General features: G+C 40.2%; 1 protein-coding gene across 1 annotated transcript; it reads left to right on the plus strand.

Moving 5' to 3' along the window:
- Window positions 1-961: 961 nt before the first annotated feature.
- Window positions 962-19,812, plus strand: LOC306755288 (L-rhamnose-binding lectin SML-like; the record flags this gene model as incomplete). Its single annotated transcript, XM_079239617.1, has 6 exons — window positions 962-1,041; window positions 16,167-16,276; window positions 16,355-16,399; window positions 16,504-16,636; window positions 16,735-16,838; window positions 19,787-19,812. The coding sequence occupies 6 exons, from the start codon at window positions 962-964 to the stop codon at window positions 19,810-19,812; spliced, it is 498 nt and encodes a 165-aa protein (XP_079095743.1).
- Between the last annotated feature and the right edge of the window lie 1,814 nt (window positions 19,813-21,626).

A 21,626-nucleotide genomic window follows, 5' to 3' on the forward strand; every position in this document is an offset into this window, starting at 1 on the left:
CATAGACATAATGAAGATATATGTACATAAGTCTATGAGCTTGTCTCTCACCAGCTCTATGTGCCAGTATCGGTTTAGTAATTTCACAACTCTTCCTCCCTGAAACCAAAGAGCAGAATTTATGTGACAATGTGCAAATATACTGGTGGATTTTTGGGGTGAACTAACTAGTCGTCTTACATGTCACTTTTTATGAAACAATGTCTTTCTGAGCTATTTTTCTTTTGTTTTGTTTTTTAAAACAAGGATGAAATATTTAGAGTACCCAGTTTGCAGGTGATTTAGTACGAGTGACTGTGTAAATAAGCGGGAGGTGCGAACGTGTTTGATCCTCTATTTAAACTCTAAAGAGCAGAAGAGCAACTCTGAATGCCCTTTGATGCTGAACGATTGAGATGCAGTTGCATAATCACTTGGGGGAACACTGTGCCACCTGACGCCTGAGACGTATTTAAACTTCAGTTGAGCTTTTGCACCTTTAGCTGGAGAGTGGAACAATGGGGATTGTTTGGGTTCTGCTTCTGTGTGTCCTGACCAGTCAGCTTGGCCAAGGTTCGCTTTGTTGTTTTTCTTTTTTTTTTTTTTTTCTTTTTCTTTTTCTTGTTGTAATTGTTGACTGGTATTCAAAGACTTGCTGAAAATATACTTGCATTGCAATGCTTACAGGGTCACTAATGCCAGGTGGTCAAACAAACGGAGTAGATTAAATGCAGACTATAAGGAGAAATTATTTTTTATTAACTTCCTGCCTCTTGTATTGCAGCTCTTTCTCCAAATGAGATTTCTTTCAAGAAGACCATCTCATTCCTCCAGTCACTGAATTCCATGTGGAAACAACCTGATGGGGGTAAGCAGTGTGTCTGCTGGTCGACATCTGCCATTACCTGGAGCCACAGTCAGTGTTGTCATGGAAACTTTGACTCTTCTAGTGCAATTGGAAGCCAATGAAGTGGAAGCTGAGATGGCGCTTGGATTTGGGTCAAATGACCAAGCTGTTGCATTGATTGACGCCTCCTCGGCGGGCGACGCCTCCTCTTCCAGGTGTCTTTTTTTTTTTTTTTTTTTTTCATGGATGATATTGAACTTGGATTATTATAGGTGTTTTCAGGTTCTGTGCTGAAAATGGGTCTGGATAATGGAGGAAAAATGCTGAAAAGCTGCTGAACATGGATTCGTCACAAGAGGAAAGTCAAGTGGGGATAGTTTTTTATCAGTTTCCTGTAAAGAAACACCAGAGATCTGAGATTTATGAAGCAGTTAGACCAATGAATACACTGTTGGCCCCACAACACATCAGGCTACCAGTAAAATGCTGGTTTGCCAGTCTGTCTGTGTATGGCTATAAACTTTCTTCCTGTACAACTCTACCTTCACCTATTTTGTAATATTAACACAAAGATGTATTTATTTCCACATCAAAGGGATAGAATCAGAATTTAGTCTCTTAAAATCAGAGAAAGCTAAGGCATCTGACATCCCAGCTGAGGTGAAAGTGTTGACTGTTTCATTACATCAGAAATAAGTGTTTTTATGTACAAATCTGACACTTGCCACATCATGGAGATTGTCATCATTCAATGAACGACATACCAAAGGTAAATCTTTAAAGACAGCTGGTTTACCCCACAAAATTGTGAGCAATTATAGTTTAGAGGCCTGTGAGGGACTGGTGACCTGTCAAGGGTGTATCCTGCCTCTTTCCCAGTGATTGCTGGGTTCCTCCTCCTCCAGCTTCCTCATGCTGCGGGGAAAAAAGGGCTTGCCCATCCCAACTGGAAAACATTTTAAGTGCTTTGTCCAAATTGCAATTAACAGTACTACTGGCGTAGTCAGTAAGTGTGCTTCAATGCAGAAGTTCATGGGTTCAATCCTGATGTGGGGCAATTAGAGAAAACGTCACTTGTGCTTTTTTTTTTTTTTTTTTCCAATTTCTTATACTGAAGCAATTTCAATCATTCAGAATAGTTCAATAAATGGGAATTCACAGTTGCTAATATTTCAGTAGTCTGCATTTGGTTTGAAGGACTTTCATCCAATCACAAGGTGGAACTTATTTTTACAAATTGCTAAATATCTCAAACTTCAAAGATTTGGAAATGACATAAGTCATAGCACTCATCTCCTGAAGGAGCTGCAGGGTTGAAGATGTGAACGGTTGAAGTGACCTGAACGGTGTAGGAGGAGTAGCATGCTTATGTATGTTGGAATAATAAGGTGCTATGGGCACTCACAGTAATTGTGAAGAACTGGATCTCAATACTGTGAATGCCCAACGGACATTCACAGTAATGAGGGTTTTGCGTGTGACCTGGTTTGCAGCATGGTGAGTTTAGAGAGAAAACATCACCTACAGCAAAGAAATGTGATTGACACAAATAAACACTGTATGGCAGCAAATTTATGAAAAAGTAGAGGCTGTAGGTAAAACGATGTGAACAGGGGATGAAGTAGAAAGTTGGTATAAAGACATTAGAAGGTGAAAAATGAAATTGTTTGGTCTCAGTTGTTCCTACAGAGTGGAAACCTAATAACCGAGACTATCAGGCGACACATGGCATTTAGAACATCTGACAGCACATCTGGAGGATCCCGACTGTGACACGCAACATCTGTCATCAGGTATGCATGACTCCTCTCCACATCCTTCCTAAGTTCCTCCAACAGCTCCAAAATGCTGGATAAGCCACATGTTTTGATTGTTTCACATTCATCCCAGAAAGATTCACAAAAAAAGGCGTTCTGTGTCTCCTTGCTTTGTTTCCATGTCTCCTTGTGACAATAACTGCAGCCACGTGTGCAATTCCTCACATTCATTGTTTACACGTCCTTTAGAAACGTGTTAAATATAGACAGTCTCTGTCAGCAACATTGCTCTCAGGTTTGATAGATCACACAGGGTTGCCACCCGCCCCGTAAAATAAGGAATCGTCCTTTGATTGACAAACATTTCGTCCCTGATTGACCCAATACAGGATGCACTTTGTTCCGTTAGCCAATATAAATACCGTATATACCCATTAAAAATGTATTTTCAAAGGATGAGTTAATAAATACACACAAAAATATGTATAAAGTTATTTTTATATGCATTTCTAACATGAAACAGCTTGATGTTTTTCAGTCTTTTTAAGGAATCTGTGTTAAGTGATCATTTGATAAATTAGCCTATTTATTAGAGTTGTTAAACTGTTTTGATGACATGACTTCCCTTCGCATCATGAGATGGGCAGGAAAAATATCTAGTCCAATATGTAGGATTAAACAAGGAGCCGCATTTCACAGCTCGTTACGGAGTGTAGATGGCACAACGCAGCGTCGTCACCATGGTCCCACACTGGAAATGTTTTATAACAAATGGTTTTTGTTTTTTTAACAAAACTAGCTAAATATGCTAAAGTAGCCTATAGGAACCATTTTATGTTGGCCTCTAGTTTTATTGCCAAACAGCAGTTTTCACGTTTGTCACCTGTCAAAAGTCAGCTGAACTGAACCAGCTGATTAACGCGTTGCTATGGTGATGCCTGTAACAGAATGATAGGACAGTAATTTCATATACCCAACTATTAGTGACCACGGTATAAATGATATGAATTCATCCCACTCCTCCCCTCTTACCGCATGCAAGTGAAGTGACACAGGTGTTATGTTACAAACCCCAGCTTGCCAGTGAAAAGGGGAAAAGCTTTGTAAACATTAAACCCACAAATAAGTTCCTTTCAGAATAAAGGTTTTTATTTGTAGGCAACACTGTTGTTGCCCATGACACACAGGCAGGAAGAAGCAACACAAAGGTCTGTAACAGGCTTTGCGTCACACCCTGAACAACACTAAGGGTGACAAACTACCCACAACTAAACCACTGCTTTTAAGACAGCTTACAAATCACCCCTACTGGGCTCACAAATACAAAGATCCGTACTACAGCACAAAACCACTGTCCCAGGCTGACAACCTAGCCAAAGTCAGGCAAACTGAGCCATCCACACTCAGCTGCCCTGAACGATTGCCAGCCTGCTCCTGAAATAAGGCTGACGAGCTGGCCCAGCTGAAGGTGATGATGATGAGGATCCTGGAAGGAGCAGTGCAGGTGTTGTTGGTTGGTTGGAAACAAAGCCGTCAGCCAAGTCTCGTGGAGATCACAGTCAGATATGCACAAGCACTGGGACGTAACAGTCATTATTTGTAAAGTTATTTGTTGCACATTCTACACACAGAAATCTTCTTGATGGTTAATTAATTACAGTAGCTAAGTATTGTGCAGACGGCACTTTATTATATCAAGTGTTATCCTCACGTGTTAGCAGAGATCCATGTAATCACAGCTTTATGTCGCCTAATTCATCCAACAATATTGCACAACAAAGAATTTAATAATTTCCAATGAAGAATTTCAATCTTTAAGTTTCAGTAATTGATTACTTCATCACAACTTTACTTGTCACACTAGCACAAAACACACGCACACACACACTTAGAGCTGTGATGGGCGTTCCTTATTTTAATTTCTGAAAGGTGGCAACCCTCTAGGTGATAAAGTCACATATTTATATTAACTCCTCCTAAGATGCACAAAATAGGCTGTGAATATTGCATATTATGGTAGACGTACCAACTGTTTTCATTCATTCATTCATTTTCTGAACCGCTTAATCCAATTCAGGGTTGCGGGGAAGCTGGAGCCTATCCCAGCCGGCTTTGGGCGACAGGCAGGGTACACCCTGGACAGCTCGCCAGTCCATCACAGGGCCACACAGAGAGACGAACAACCACTCACACTCACACTCATTCCTGGGGGCAATTTAGAGTAACCAATTAACCTATCATGCATGTCTTTGGATGGTGGGAGGAAGCCGGAGAGAACCCACGCATACACAGGGAGAACATGCAAACTCCACACAGAAAGGCCACTGACCAAACCCCTCCCCAGCCAAGGATCGAACCAGTGACCTTCTTGCTGTGAGGCCACAGTGCTGACTAACTGTTTTCGTAAATTATTTTTAGATTTAGTGTTGATGTTGCAACAGCTGTAATTGTGGAATGGCCCTTTAAGAACACTTCGGCTGTCCACTAATAGTGATGTCATCAAACAGCACCAAGCAGGTTGGGATGTGAACTGGTGGCGAACAAAACGGAGAACGTTCTGCTCACTATCAGTTCCTGTTGTCATCGCAACATGTGGGTTGTGTTTTATTATGTCTGATGAGGCCGCAGCCGTCCAACTGGGCTTTGTAAGGTTGATGAGTGTTGATAAATGGAAGCACTGTGGAAATCCAGCAACAGTGTCTGAGAGTTACTTATCGCCACGTTTTTGTCACGTAGCTACTGAGCTAGCTTTTTTCAACGTGACCGACATGAGTAGACCGTTGAAAACGAATGAACTGAGTGCGTCCTGTATTAGTTCAATCCGGGACGCGACATTTGTTTTTCAATTAAAGGAAGATTCCGTATTTTACGGGATGCGTGGCAACCCTAGCTTCAGCTAACAGTCTTTCATAACATTCACAGTTTACTTACAGAGGAATAAAACTCCAATAGAAATGTGATGCAATATTTTTAAAGTATAAATAATGAGAAAACCAGCTTAAAATTGACTTCAAACTGGTGGAGTGATACCGGTGCAGGTCTGGAATCACATTTCTGTCCTCCTCCTCCTATCAATCAGCTGAGATGGGACCCTGGATGTCCAGGCAGATTTCCGAAGTGTCTGGTGCCACCCTGACCACCCCTCTAGCTCCACCCCTGCTTTAATGACCCTTTTTTTTTCACCACAGTGATGGTCTTTTTCCAGCAGAGTTTGACCACACAACCCTTATGAGCCCAGTGGCCATGCCAGCTTGAAACTGGGCTGCATGCCTGGTGATGAACGTAGTGCCTCACCCGAACTCTTCTACCCACTACACATCCGTTTCTCTGAAAGTTACGGAGAAAAGGTGCTTTCTGGTGATGTTTGCTGGAGATTCTCTGTTCTTGTTGCTTCTATTGAAGCATAAAGAGTATCACACGTGGCAGGCTGAAGTGTTTCACCGTCTCAGCTCGTGTAAGGTTGTGATTTTTGATTTTCGGGTTTCTGACAACAGAGGACTCGCAGCCTCGTAGGAATTCTGCACTTCATATCAGTATTTATTACTGATTGTATGTCCAGTGTTTTTATTCTGTTTTATTAATGACTGGATCATTATCTTGTTCTGTGGAGCATCTCTGCTGTAATTTAGCTGAATGACGATGAGCTGAAGCTGAATCTGGAGGCGATGATTTGTTCTTCAGCAGGGAATGTTGTCTCTTATGACTACCTGCTGGTACAGTCGTGCTCGTACTGGCATCCTCCCTTTAAAGAAGGCTAGAGCTGTCTCTCAAATGACTAGAAACTAAAAAAAGGGATAATAAATTACAATTTGCTAAATTGTTATTGAGTGAAAAGACACTGCTGTTGAACTGTGGTTGAAAAGAATAATTTTAAGGTTCCATTATGATATTTTTTTTTTTTAATGTCTGTTGAACCACAATTCAAAATCAGTGTCAGAAGTTTCCCGTATTTACTGGCAGGTTGCCGGTACACGTGAACATGACTGTATAATAAAGTGACCTTGACCTTGAACTACATCCTCAGCTGTGCATTGTTCCAAAATACTCACCAACCTTGTTCTTTATTATTCTGAATCACAGCGAGACATCTGCTGTAACGGCAACAATCATATAAGTGCATTTAATATAAACATAATATTGTTTATGTCATATCTAAGCAGAAAGTTGTTGAATGACCAGAGAATAAAATCAGTCTCAACATTCACGCCTCTGGTTTATGAAATAAATGATGAACATGACAACAGTTGGCCTGTATTACCTTTACAACGGTGTAGCAAGAGGTTGTTGTGAAGCCACGAAACCCGTTCAGTCCTCTGGTAAAATTTCATCTCCTTCCAACCGATTTTATTTTATTTTGGTTTCATTTTAATCCAGTTTATTTAGTTTATATTAGTTTTGCCATTTTCCACTGGCTGTTCATTTTTTATTTTGTTCCAATTTGAATTTATTTTTATTCCAACCTTTGTACATGTGAAGCAGCTCCAGTTATTCACTTCTGACCAGAACAACATCAGCCTTGTTTACATGAACAAGTATTCAGATTAAAATCTTAATTAGAACTAAATGTTTTGTGTAAACAGAAGACCTCGGATCTGATCACAGTCTCGTATTGTAAACTGATCCTTTCTGTGCATCAGCCAGACATCAACATCATGTGATCCACGGGTGTCAAACTCCCGTCCTGGAGGGCCGTCATCCTGCAGGTACAGCCATGCTCCAGCACACCTGACCGACATGAACAAATAGGTTGACAGGACATCGTTGGATCTGCTTGAATTGAATCAGGTGTGTTGGTGCAGGGAAACAACTAAACCCTGCCGGATACCTCTGATGTAATCTTTTATTTACTTGACTCAAATGAATGAATGACAAACTGTCACAGTTTGGACTTTTAGTGTCTTCTTTAGTTCCTGTTTCTTGTTTTATTTAGTAGTTTTCCTTGTTTTGTTCCCTCCTATCTTGTTTCCAGTTTGCCTTCTTTTCATTAAGTTCACCTGGACTCAGTTAGTTTAGTCAATACACCTGTGTCTTGTTCTGTTTCCCTGTATTTATAGCCCTTGGTTTCTGTTCCCACTGCTGGCTCATTGTGTGTGAATTTGTAGTTTTTCTTGTCTAAGTTTTGGAATTGAAACGTCTTGCTTTCAGTTCACTGTGACACACGGATGTCATATGAAATGCAAAAACAGTTTTAATTTTTTTATTTTGTAATATTTCTTTTGCAGTCAGTTGGAAATGAAACAATAGGTACAATTTTAATCTTTAAAGACATTAGGAGCGTTTTTGTAGAAGAAGTTTACTTTATCCACATGCAGCAGCGAGGGCTCCAGAGGGTTAAAGAACAGGTTCGAATATTAGTAAGTTTGGTTTATTTCAACACATTTCTAACTAAGTGCATAATGTTTTTGTTTTTAATAATAAATAGACCTGGATGAGCCCCTAACTGCAGACAGACTGTGGTGGAGTGTTGTTTCTTTCATGTTGGTCTGAAGCAAAAAAGTGCAGTTTTAGGAAATAGACCAGAAGTTTAGAAAATATCACATTTTTGTCCCCTTTCCCTGTCCAGCTCAATGTGCATGTGCTTAACCCAGCCACAGGATGGTCCCACACCATACCGTGCCTTCATACAGTTCACATCTCAACAACAGCACACACGGAATCAGATTGGATCATACACTACTCACAAAAAGTTAGGGATATTTGGCTTTCAGGTGAAATTTATGGAAAATGCAATATGTTCATGCTACAGTGATATAATATCATAAAAGCTAGACATTTAAGTAGAAGGATGCACTACTGATTTCCTCATCTCAAAAAATACATTCAACACAAAAGGTAACAACAATGGTAGTTACACCACAACAAAAAATGTGAACGTCTCAATATCTGGTCATGTGCCCTTGAGCATCAACTACAGCTTGACAACGACGTCTCATGCTGTTCACAAGGCAACTTATTGCCTGCTGAGGCATGGCATCTGTATAGGAAAATTGTTATGAGTTTGATTTGTATTAGATATTAGACATATATGCATTGATTTGTTGTATTTTGTAGTCCATGTAGATAAAGTTTAGACATTGTACTCATTGTGAACTGCTTTCTTTAACTCATATATGACCTCTCAATGGAATGCGCTGGTAATGTTTGAGGCAGGAAGCGTTTCCTGCAGTGCATCTGTTTTTGTCAACTGCTTGGTTGACCAGTTGTTTAAAGGTTAAAGGCAATAAAGTAATATAGTAAGTGATTGATGCTTAGTGAGTTCAGTTTAGTCTTAAATAAGAGATAATGATTGTTTCATATGATCTGCCCAGCAACAGAGGAGGAGTTCCGAAACTATATAAGCTGGCGACTTTCGTTACTTCTCAGAGATCTCTCCATGTATGACTTACATGTATCATTTGTGTGAATAAACTAACAAAGGCAGTTTGACTCAGCATCGTTGTTTCTCATCCACAAAGATTTTTCCAGCACACATCCCACTCTTCTTGAAGGGCAGCCCTCAGGTCATTGAGGTTCTGGGGTGCAGGGTTTCGAGCCTCTACACGACGGCTCAGCTGATCCCACAGGTTTTCAATGGGATTCAGGTCTGGAGAGAGTGCAGGCCATTCCATTTGAGGTACACCAGTCTCCAACAGCCGTTCCCTGATGATGCGGCACGATGAGCAGGAGCATTGTCGTCCATGAAGATGAAATTAGGCCTGTGCTGTTCATGTAGGGGCACAATCACTGGATTAATGATGTTATTCAGGTAGTATGGGCTTGTCACTGCACCATTCACAAAGTGTAGGGCAGTTCTGTACCAAGTGGACACCCCTGCCCACACTGTAACACCGCCACCACCAAAAGCTGGCCTGGTGACAACAGTGGCTGATGCATAGCGCTCTCCCTGACGTCTCCAACATCGTTGCCGGCCATCATTTCTGCTCAGTGTGAATCGACTTTCATCAGAGAACAGCACTGAGGCCCACTGGTTCCTCGTCCAGCGTAAATGCTCCCTGGCCCATGCAAGACGATGATGCCTGTGCCTGGTGGTGTGGTCAGGTACCCGTGCAGGTCGTCTAGCACGCAGACCACGCTGATGGAAACGGTTTCCAATGGTCTGACGTGACACTTGGGTGCCTCTCACCTCTCTTAAACGTGCCTGGAGTTGAGTGGCATTCATCATCAGGTTTCTCAGGGCAGTGTTCACAATGTAGCGGTCATCAGCACGGGATGTGGCCAAAGGACGTCCACTTCTAGGCCTTTCTGTGACTCTTCCAGTCTCTCCATATCTCTGTTGCAACCTGCTGATGACACTCTGTGACACTCCAAGCTCAGTGGCCACTTCTGTCTGAGAACGTCCTGTTTGAAGCATCGCAATGGCAAGGGACTGTTGTTCCATTGTTAGGTGTCGTCTTGGTCTCATGATGTCAAAATGTGAACAGCATGATGAGGACAACTGTTTAAACACCAGCTCTAATTGAACCAGGACATTTATTGGTCAATTCAAGGATCACACACCTGCTGTGATTTTTGCCGTTAAGCTCCTTGTTTGAGAACACCAACTTGTGCAAAATTTATTGAAACATTTAACAGTTGGACATGTGCATTTAAAAGCTTAGAGAAGATCACATTAAGTTCACCTGTACAGGTTTGAATGCATTTTAGGCTTGTTGTGAAATTTCACCCAAAAGCTGAATATCCCTAACTTTTTGTGAATGGTGTATTTAGGTGCCGTTTGTTATTTCATTGAACGGTTTTATGAATTGTCTCATTTGAGCTCTGTCATTATAAACGGCTGGTTGAGCTTTTTTTTTAAAAATTTTTTATTAAACCTCAAAGTAAATTACAGTTGTCTTCAAATCTTTTGCCTTTATTTTCCTGAGGCTGAAAATGAAAAGAATTTAAATCTGCTTGCTGAATGATTTAATGGTTTAGTTTTACAGCGGTTAGGATGAACATGTTTGTTGGTTCTTTTACTGATCATATAAATGTCTCATTCAGACGCCTTCCTGGAAAAACCTGTTTGCTGCTGAGGTCTGGATGGTAAGGTTGAATAAAACAAAATCATTTTCCAACCACCCAGAGCAGTGCTGTTTGCTATCGGCCCTGCTGGGGACCTTGAGACAGTCCCAGTAGAAATGAACTTTGTTAAAAACAACCACTTCCATGCACACTACTGTGACGGTTTAAACTGAGGGTGTTTCGCATTAGTACTTATTTTTAGTGGTCAGTGGATCACACGCATGCTGTGGTGGAATGGTGATTTCTGATATTTACGTCTGCTTAATAAATGCAACATCCTGCTCCAAACTGTCTGAACGTTGTACTTTAGGTGCCATGAGGTGTCAGGGTGGCCCGACTTGCTGGAGGATGAAGGCCAGATAGAGCAGAGCGAGACATCAGGACGCCTGTCTTCTGTTCTGCTGATAATGTGTCTTATAAAAAGCAGAAGCTTTTTATCTTGTGGACCGTTTCTGCTGCCTTCTGGTCAGAATAAAGTCGTGTCTTTTGAACCTTTTAACCCAACAAAGCGTCAGGTCATTTCTCTTCCAAGTCATCCTGTTACCAGCGGCTGATTCCTCCACGTCGTCTCGTCACAACAAGGTGAAGTTTCACTTCTTATTTTCATCACATCAGCTTTAAAATCAGCTAATGATCACGTTCAGCAGATGTCTAAATGCAGAGACAGGAAATTAGCCTTGTATGTCTTATATTAACCCTTTAAAACCCATAAAAACTGGCATGAAAAGTCCAATTCTTTCACTATGAAGACTTTATTTGGCCCTTTAACAAAGTGTGACAACAAAATGAACATTTTTTGTGATATTTTTCATTTTACTTGATATGTTAAAATTCATTATAGTATAATCTGCTTCCTGGTGTCCAATAGGGGCAGAAGACAAGTATCAGACTGCTCAACAGCATATGGAGCAAAATGTTAACGATAAAGTGATGCAAAATGTCTGAGAAACTAAACTGTATGTATCATATATGTCACGCTGGGCTTCAAAGGGTTAAAATATTTCAACTTTGATCCTTTTCTGAATCCTCTTCCCTTTTCCACAGATGGCATGTCTTCTTGTCACGCTGCTCCTCTGTGGACTGCTGACTGGAGCCGATGTAAGTCTGGTTTAAACACACATCTCTTCTGAACGTCAGTTTTCTGTGATCACGCTTCATGTTTCTCAGCAGGCTGGATGTTGAAAGGATGACATTAATCAGTTCTAAATCAATCAATCTTTTGATATGTTTTTTTTCTTTCCATCCACAGTCCAGGTGTTCTTCAAAAGGTTGGTGCTTCTTTATTTCAACAAAGCACTGTTTGATTTTCTTTTTTTTCATTTTTTGAAAAAATAGAAATATAAAATAGACGTTTTCCCAACTGAATCTTCATTGAACTATATTTAGTTTAGTTTATTGGTTTATTTATACCCATTCCTTCTTGAGAAAGATCAACAAAAACAATTAAAAATAATGTAAATGGAATAAATAAAAATACAAAGAATAAATATTTCCCTGCAGTCTATGCAGCAACGTAACCCCATTACAGTTCACTGGTAAGGACCAGAAATCACTATAACATCTGGCCAAATATATCTAAACAAATCTTAAAAAGAGTTTTATATCTGTATATTGTGCATCGACGACCACAGAGAAGCTGCCTGTGACACATTTACACCCAAAAGAATCCGACTTTCAGCCCACAAACGGTTACAGATAAAATCCCAAACCTGCTGAGTCACTGTTAATGTTGCTGAATGATGGTTAAAAAAAACATCTTCTCACTTTCAATAAGACGCTTGAGCCCAGGAAGACCAGGTAGATCTAAGATCTGATGTTTCAACCAGTGACCACAACCGGTTAACCAGCTGTTAACCAGATGGAAACGCTGATGTCATCAAATCATTTCATAACTAAGGTAGCCATGACAGAAGACGCTGCGAGCCGTGTGTGTTTCCCACGCTTGTGGTGATTTACATTCCTCCTGTGTCAGAAAGAAATGAAGCCGTCAACATGTCACACACTGGCCTTTATTTGTTTTGTGTTGTTCTGTGTTTAGTTGTTTTATTGATAAAAATGTTAAACCTGACTGTATTTTATATTAAAAAAATGCACAAAAATGAAGCTTTTATGTTGAAAAATACATTTTAAAAATGGTTTACCAACAGCACACAAAAGGAAACCACTCATAAATGCTACTTAAAACTAAATTATATGTTTTACTTCAAACTAAATGAGGAAACATTTCATAGCAGCTACAAGGGATAACCTTGTCCAGCCTGGAGAATGGGGCGGGGCTGAATATTGGGTGAGGTTGGACATTGGATGTCAAATGGGTGGGGGGTTAGGGTTAGAGTTAATCCAGTATAAATATCCAGCCCTGCCTCATTCTCTGTCTTACTCAGAGTCACATCAACCAACATCATTTCCTTCTGCAGTTGTATCTCGGTGGAGTTATAAGGCATGATGCATACGCTTTACTTGTGGTGCAGCACAGAGTAGGGGAGGCGCCACAAAGCATGATGGGAAATATGCTGACAAGACATTTCCATATTCAAGGTAATGTACAGACACTGAAGCAACAGGACCAATGAAAAAACTAACACTCAGGTTTCTTTTTCTCTTTTCAGTGGTTGCACCGAGCTGTACATGTGACAGTTCAGGTAAATACGTGTGAATGCAGCACGAGAGCTCGCCAGGTGGTCGGACTTCCTAAATGTTACGTGTGATTTCAGAACAAGTTTCAGTAATTCACACCATGTTGTTTAGAAACCTGCGGTGGAAGCAGGTGTGGCCTTATCTTTGCTCTGCAGTCTTAGTTTTGGCCAACGATCAGTCTCTTCCCTTTTCACTATAGACTTGGTAAAGTTTGATGCCATCTTTTATTATCAAGCAAACAGTAAATGTTGTCACAGACTTGAAAATAAAGTTTAGGTTAGAAATGCAAAGATTTCCAAAATAACAAACCAGTTCTCTTTAATGGAGCAACTATATGTAGAGAATAACACCAACATTTTTCCCTCCAGTCCTTTTCAACGCCCAGCCAAGCTGTACATCCACTCCCACTGCCTTTTCCACAGAGAGAGTGGTCACCTGTGGAGACAGTCACAACGTCCAACGCCTGAGCTGTGGTATGGATGATTAACTCTTCCAGGAAAGTTTGCAACAGTTGAACAAATCTGCTTATTTTCTCTGTGTAAACAACAAAACCAACAAAAAATCTGCTTTATTGTCACATCATGAGTGTGTCAGACCCAGAGAGCTCTTCCTCACCAGTGAGCTCATGGTGTCCTAGAAACCATGAAGCTAATGAAATACAAAGAGTTTTGTTTTTATGAGGGCTGTCCTTTAATTAACATGTTTAATTTTTATTAATCATGTTTCTAAATATGAACACCTGGTAAAGAGGAGCTCAAATGATCACAATATGTTACATGTTTGCAAGTTGTCCCAAGCGGCGGTGTGTTGTGTGACAGACTGTGGGGTGATCATCGTGCAGTCAGCTCTGTATGGACGTGTAGACAAAGAGACCTGCAGCGAAGGGAGAACTCCAGACCAGCTCAGCGACACACACTGCTTACAGCAAGGCACTCTGGAAACTATTCAAAATAGGTAAAGAAGCACTCAGCAGCTTTGAGCACAAAAATCTACTCCTCATTCTTTATGCCAGGGGTGGGCAACTCTGGTCCTCGAGTGCCACAGTCCTGCAAATGTTAGGAGTTTCCCTGCTGCAACACACCTGATTCAAATCAATGGCTAATCAGCAGACTGGTGCAGTTTGATGTCAAGCTCTGCACCAGTCTGCTGGTCAGGTCTGATGTGTGCCAGGTGTGTTGCAGCAGGGAAACTCCTAACATTTTCAGGACTGTGTCCACCCCTGGTCTATGCTGTAAAGAATCTTTAGAAGCTTCGGCAATGCCACAAGATTTATTTCCATCCGAGAGCCAAGATTTTTCACATCATCTTGTATTGATGATGAGACGGTCCGACTACTGCGCAAAGCTTTCTCCAGCACAGCCCAAAGATTCTCCATGCGGTTCAGGTCTGGACTCTGTGTGAGCATGATGTCTCCTGGTCCCTGAAGCACTCTTTCACAGTCTGAGCCCCATGAAAGCAATGTGGCCGTGCATTCAGGGAAGATGGAATAACCTGCTCACTCAGCGTATTCAGCTAGTCAGCTGACCTTATTCTTGGACACACAATGTTCCTGAACCTAGACCTGAACCTAGACCTGAACCTAGACCTAACCAACTGCAACAACCCCAGATCATAGACTGCCCCCCCCCCCCCCCCAGGCTTGTTCAGTAGACAATAGGCATGATGTCTGCATCACTTCATCTGCCTGTCTTCTTACTGTGAAGCTCTAAATCCTTCTGGAACAGGGTCAGTCTGGACTCATGTGAGCTTATTCCAGCTCCAGAGTCTTTATGCTCTCAAGCAAACTGAAGGCTTTTTCTCTGGTTGCATTTCTCTGAAATGCTGTTCAGTCCCTTCAGTTCCTTCGCATTGTTCATGTGAAATGTTCTGACGTTCCCGATTTCTACTGCTGGTTTTCTTCCATCTGATTTCACCAAAAGTTTAAATGATCACCATCATTCAGGATGGGAGAAATGGTCCCATACTTAATGTGTTGGACAGTTCTGAACCCAGTTTTAGTGGTTTCTGCCTCTCCTTAAATGTTTTATCTGCTTGGTCACAATGATTTGGCCCTTCTTAAACAAACTAAATATTGTTTCCATGACCCTGGGAGCTGAGAGGGCAGCCGTGAGCGTCATGGTGGATGATTGACATCGAGTGAACTCCGAGCTTTCTGTAGCTAAAAGCTAACCTTGAGATAACAGGAGCTAACCAGCTAACGGAGGTAAGCAGGCTAAAGCTAAGCCACACTGTTAACCGGCTAAAAACCGCGGTTGTTCTACGTTCTTCTTACTCGAAGCCGGAGATCGGTACCTGTCAATCCCCTAAATATATCCAAGTTCGAGTTTAAATTACTTTTAAACGGGCGAGTTAGAAAAAAATTCACTCCCTCCACAGTTGTCATGAAGGTAAACCTGACCTATAAACCGATAATGGATTTTCTAACCAGGCTGTAAACATGTTTATTTCTGCTGTGAAGTTGGTCTTTTTAACATGGGAGTCTATGAGGATTTGTTCTGTTTTGCAGCCCCTAGTGGATGAAGGGGGAACTGCAGTTTTATGCACTTCCACATATGCTTCACTTTTAACCACTCTTCCTTTGGGTTTTTAGTGGTCAGACATCTTATTATAAAACAGCACATTCTGCAATAACCATTTAGAAATTGTAAATGTGCATTCAGGTGATTGGAAAAAGTCAATAAAGTTCACTTGTACAGGTTAAGCTGCCTGTTAGGTTAATTCTGACATCATAGAGGAAGATCGGTTTCCCCAACTTTTTGTGAGATGTGTTTCTTTAATTTACTGTGTGTAAACTTATTTATTTTACTTAATTTATTTATTTGTTGACAAGACATGTTTTATATTCTGTCAGTTACAGTTAAGCCTTGTCAACACAGAATAAAAAGGCTTGTAAACAGGCCTCCAAACTTGCTCTTTTCATTCTTTTCACTTTTGTGTCTCTGCAGATGTAATGGCCTAAAAGAGTGTGAATATAAAATATATGTGGTAGAAGTATCTGATCCCTGCCATGGCATCTACAAGTACCTGGGCACAACCTACAGCTGCTTCCCAGCAGGTCTGTTGCATCAGTGAGCATGAAGTCATCACACATGGACAGATTTAAGTGGTTTCTAATCATATGTTGCTTCTACAGTCCACAGTGTGACCTGCGAGCATTCTCTGGCTTACCTCCAGTGTGGTACGATCACAGATTCAGTTTAATATTATCCTTATTTCTCTTAATTTAAACACCTGAGTTTATTTGCTTTCATCATGAAAGTTTTAAACTTTTCTCTCGGGCAGGTAAGGGGCAGATTATATTTGTCCTAGGAGCTTATTATGGACGTAGTGACCAGTCAACATGCATTTATGGACGTCCCTCCGGACAGGTTGAAAATGTCCAATGCTCAAACCCGACTAATAAAGTTGCTGAGAGGTAAAAAAAAAAAAAAAAAAATTTGTTTTACTCTAATCCTCTATTTGCTGACACCTACGTTCCTCTGCTTCATGTTTAATCCTGTGTTGCATCCACAGCTGTAACGGACAAAACAGCTGTTCTATCAAAGCGGAAAACTCAGTGTTTGGTGACCCCTGTGTAGGCACCTACAAGTACCTGGAGGTGGCCTACATCTGTAAGAGTAAGTTATCTGAAGGGATTCTTCAGTAAAAAGTATCAAAGCTCATCTGTACCAGCCTTTTTCTTTTAAAGGCGGTGGCAGTGGGGACTGTGTGATTTTGTACGCACTTCCAAAGATCCAAAAATAAAAAAAAAAGAGAGGATTTAGAAAATTACAAATAATTTATTTTTCTTTAAACAAAGCAAAAAACCCAACAAAACACCTGAAAGTGGTCAAAAAATCATTTCACCTGTCTCACACCACCTGACACTGATTTCCAACAAAAACACACCACCACCACCGGGCGTGACATAAATTACCTGTCTGCCATTCCCGTCTCACACTCATCAAAAGCTAAAAATAAACTTTAAATAAAATCGATCTGTGTAATTTAAGCTAATATACTAAAATATAATAGAAAAAATCATTTAACTTCCATCACAGCCATCTCTCATAAAAGAAAACAAAAAAACACATAAATGGCCTCCACATCATCACTAAAGCAAGAATTGCAGATTGGACATGGGGAGAGTTTTTTTTTTTTTTTTTAAATTTTGTGGTGCCCTGCATTTTATTACAATAACAGGATCATCTGGCAGACGTTAATTTCACAGCTACAAGAGTTCATGCAGCCTGTCAAAGCCGTTTTGCTCAGCTTTGCAGGTGTTTCCCGTCTGCATCTCTCCCTCTCAGCATCAAGTCAACATAACAGCACATCTGACCCCCGTGACGTGTTGTGAATCAGCTGACATTCATGGGCATGGCCAAGCTGACAGATCCATAAGCGAGGCAAACCGTTGTCCCTGTCCACATCATGACTGGGACAATACTAAAATCATCTGAGAATACACAGACAATCATAAAGAATGGATTAAGGATGCAAAATAAATCAGGGAGCAGGTTAAGAACACCGTTGACAGGGATGAGGAAGCTTTTATATTAACACACAGAGACAGACATACATGATGAGGCTGTGCACACACAGCAGCAGGATTTATAACGTTAGTGGACATCCAGTTAGCTTGCCATCATTAGCACATTATCTTTTATAAACACATGCAGTTGACACAGCAACTAGCTTCTCTCATTCGTTCAAACGGGACAGTGGTACTTAACACCTGTAATGTTGGCTAGAAAAACATCGGCTAACTCCTACCTCAACACAGATAAAGAGTAACCTACGTTTAAGCGCAGGAGCAATCAGGAGGACTGGTGATCATAAAAATGTGTTAGAAGTTAAGCATTGTGCAACAAATCCTGATTAAAGCCGTGTGGGGAGGTGTTACAGTATTACTTTTTAAACCAGGTAGTGTATAGTTTCTACACTTTGAGGGTTTTTTTTTTTATTATTTAAAAAACAAAACAAAAAAAAACAAAAAAAAAACGCATACACTAAAAGAAAAAAACGAATCCGAGTTTTGGGGTGCTTTGCTAGGGTCTAGGGTTGCTTAAGGACCCCCCAAAAATGGGCTAAAAACGCATATGCCACTAACATAATGTCCACTAGCCATAATGTCCACAAACCATAATGTCCACTAGCCATAATTTCCACTAGCCATAATGTCCACTAGCCATAATGTCCACTAGCCATAATGTCTACTAGCCATAATGTCCACTAGTCATAATGTGTACTTGCAATAATGTCCACTAGCCATACTGTCCACTAACCATAATGTCCTCTAGCCATAATGTCCACTAGTCATAATGTGTACTTGCAATAACGTCCACTAGCCATAATGTGCACTAGCCATAATGTCCACTAGCCATAATGTCCACGAACCATATTGTCCACTAGTAATAATGTCCACTAGTAATAATGTTCACCAGCCATAATATTAGCTAGCCATCATGTCTGCTAACCATAATGTCCACGAACCATAAACTCCACTAACCATAATGTCCACTAGCCATAATGTCCACTAGCCATAATGTCTACTAGCCATAATGTCCGCTAGCCATAATGTCCGCTAGCCATAATGTCCGCTAGCCATAATGTCCACTAGTAATAATGTCCACTAGTAATAATGTTCACCAGACATAATATCAGCTAGCCATCATGTCTGCTAACCATATTGTCCACTAGCTATATTGGCTGTTGCCATAATATCCACCAGCCATAATGTCTACTTGCAATAATGTCTGCATCCATTATATATACTGGCCATAATGTCCACTCGCCATAATGTTCAGTAATGATAATGTCCATGAACCATAATGTCCAATCACCATAATGTCCACTAGTATTAATGTCCACTAGTAATAATGTTCACCAGCAATAATGTGTACTAGCCATAATGTCTGCTAACTATAATGTCCACTAGAAAAAATGTTCACCAGCAATAATGTCAGCTAGCCATAATGCCTGCTAACCATAATGTCCACTAGCAAAATTGTCTGCTGCCATAGTGTCCTCTAGCCATAATGTCCACTAGTCATAATGTGTACTTGCAATAATGTCCACTAGCCATACTGTCCACTAACCATAATGTCCACTATTAATAATGTCTACTAGCCATAATGTCCACTACCCATAATGTCTACTAGCCATGATGTCTGCTAACCATAATGTCCACTACCCATAATGTCTACTAGCCATGATGTCTGCTAACCATAATGTCCACTAGCCATAATGTCCACTAGTAATAATGTCCACTAGCCATAATGTCTACTAGCCATAATGTCCACTACCCATAATGTCTACTAGCCATATTGTCTGCTAACCATAATGTCTACTAGCCATATTGTCTGCTAACCATAATGTCCGCTAGCCATAATGTCCGCTAGCCATAATGTCCGCTAGCCATAATGTCCACTAGCCATATTGTCTGCTAACCATACTGTCCACTACCCATAATGTCTATTAGCCATAACATCTGCTACTGAAAAAAGCAGTTTCTGAATGAAAGAGGATTGTATATTCAGTGGAAAATGTTATGTCTGATGTGTTGTATCTCCCTCTTCTTTTGCAGATCCTGATATTGGAGTTGATCACTGAAATCAAGACAATATTGTATTCACTGCATTAAATGCATACTTGATCAATATTCATATTTAGTCAAATCCTAAAATAAAGCCAGTAAACAGTTGTCATACATTGTTACAGCTTAAACTATTTGGATACCTGGAAGTCCCACCCAACTCAGGCCATTTATGTGTGGACTGCATCATCAACAGTGATTCAAGATTTTCAGTCATTTTGTTGATGTTTTTTTTTCTGTGACCAACATAAATAAAAAAAATTTTGCACTAACAGCTTTCTTGGCTTCCTGTAATAACATAAACATATAAAATGTATAAGGAGCCTGGCAGGGGCACTACTTTGGAAATGGATTGGCATTTGTCTTGGAATGCACTAGTGGTAATCACCACAGATGGACCAACTCCTGGGGCATGGGACCCACCTGAATGTCTGACCAAGGGATGAACAGTCCTAATCCTGTGAAATTCCCAGAAGGGAACAGTCCCATCCAGCTATCAGCCTCTAACATGTCTCTCCACATCATGAAAGCTCTTGCTGAGCATAGCGGTGAAGATCAGTGTCAACATGATCAATACATTACAGAGACACAGAAAATTATCAAGTCAAAATGCCATAAGAGCCAATAATGAATAAATGAAAATATTAAATAATAGTTAAAATAATGCTTATGCTTGGACAGTGGCTGCCACTGGCCAAAATTCCTCCAGACATAAAGAGGTTTTCTTATATATAGGTCCTAAAGTAGTAGTAGCTCCCAAAGTGATTTACTGACAGTGAAAAGTGACATTATGTGTACAGTTAAGCACCAACTGAAATCAGTTCAGCCTGATCCCCTGACCAGTCACATGAAGACAATCCCCAACAGATATAAATAAGTGTTTAAAAAAAAAATGCAGAAAAAATGTAACAACTTGAGTATTATATGACAAAAACATCTAAACCATCATAAGGAAATATAATACCAGAAGAAAGTATAAATTTAGGTGACTCTGCTAATGTAATGTTGGGTTTTATATAAGTATCAAGGATAAACCGTGAAATATACAGACAAAACAAACATATAGAGAAAATAACTACCAACTAGAACAGGGATCACTAACTCTGGTCCTCGAAGGCTGCCATCCTGCAGGTTTTAATGTTTCTCCCTGCAAAAAAAAAAAACAAAAAACAAAAAAAAAAACAGTTTGAAAACTTAATTTTCTGCACCACACATGGAACAATAGGGGTGCCAGAAATAAGAATACAACTGGAAAATAATTTAAAAAATCATGGAAGAAGTATATTTATGAATGTGTAAAACAAGAGTGCTAAGAATTATTGTTCCCATTTTTATTTGTCCATAAGTTTCCCCATTAATCGATGTATTAATTGTTTTATTTGTTTCTCAGTATATTCATAATTACCTTTCTTCATTTTTTTTTCATATTTATTTATTTGTGTGCGCGTGTGTGCATGTGTGTGTGAGAGGTGTAAAAGCTTTGTGGTTTCTAAAGAGGCGCAGCATCACACATGGTTATAATCAGAGAACAAGCACGTGCGTTATTTCCACGCAGTTTTGACCATTCAGAACAACAGCCCACCCGTTGTGTCACGTGGGAATGGGTTTGATGGATTCACTTGTTATCGAATATATGTCTTTCTAAACTTAAATCCCAATTTAGACACGTGTTTAATGTAATACAAGGGACCTACGAAGTATGAATTGCTTATTTATATTAGGTATTTATTTCCACACATGTATCACACACTGACGTCTTTTATTTTGCAATATTTCTGAAGCCTTTTTATTTTGAAGTGCTTGAATTGACAGATTTACTGCAGACCGTGAA

The sequence above is a fragment of the Telmatherina bonti genome (assembly GCF_933228915.1).
Source record: "Telmatherina bonti genome assembly, chromosome: 4".
NCBI lineage: Eukaryota > Metazoa > Chordata > Actinopteri > Atheriniformes > Telmatherinidae > Telmatherina > Telmatherina bonti.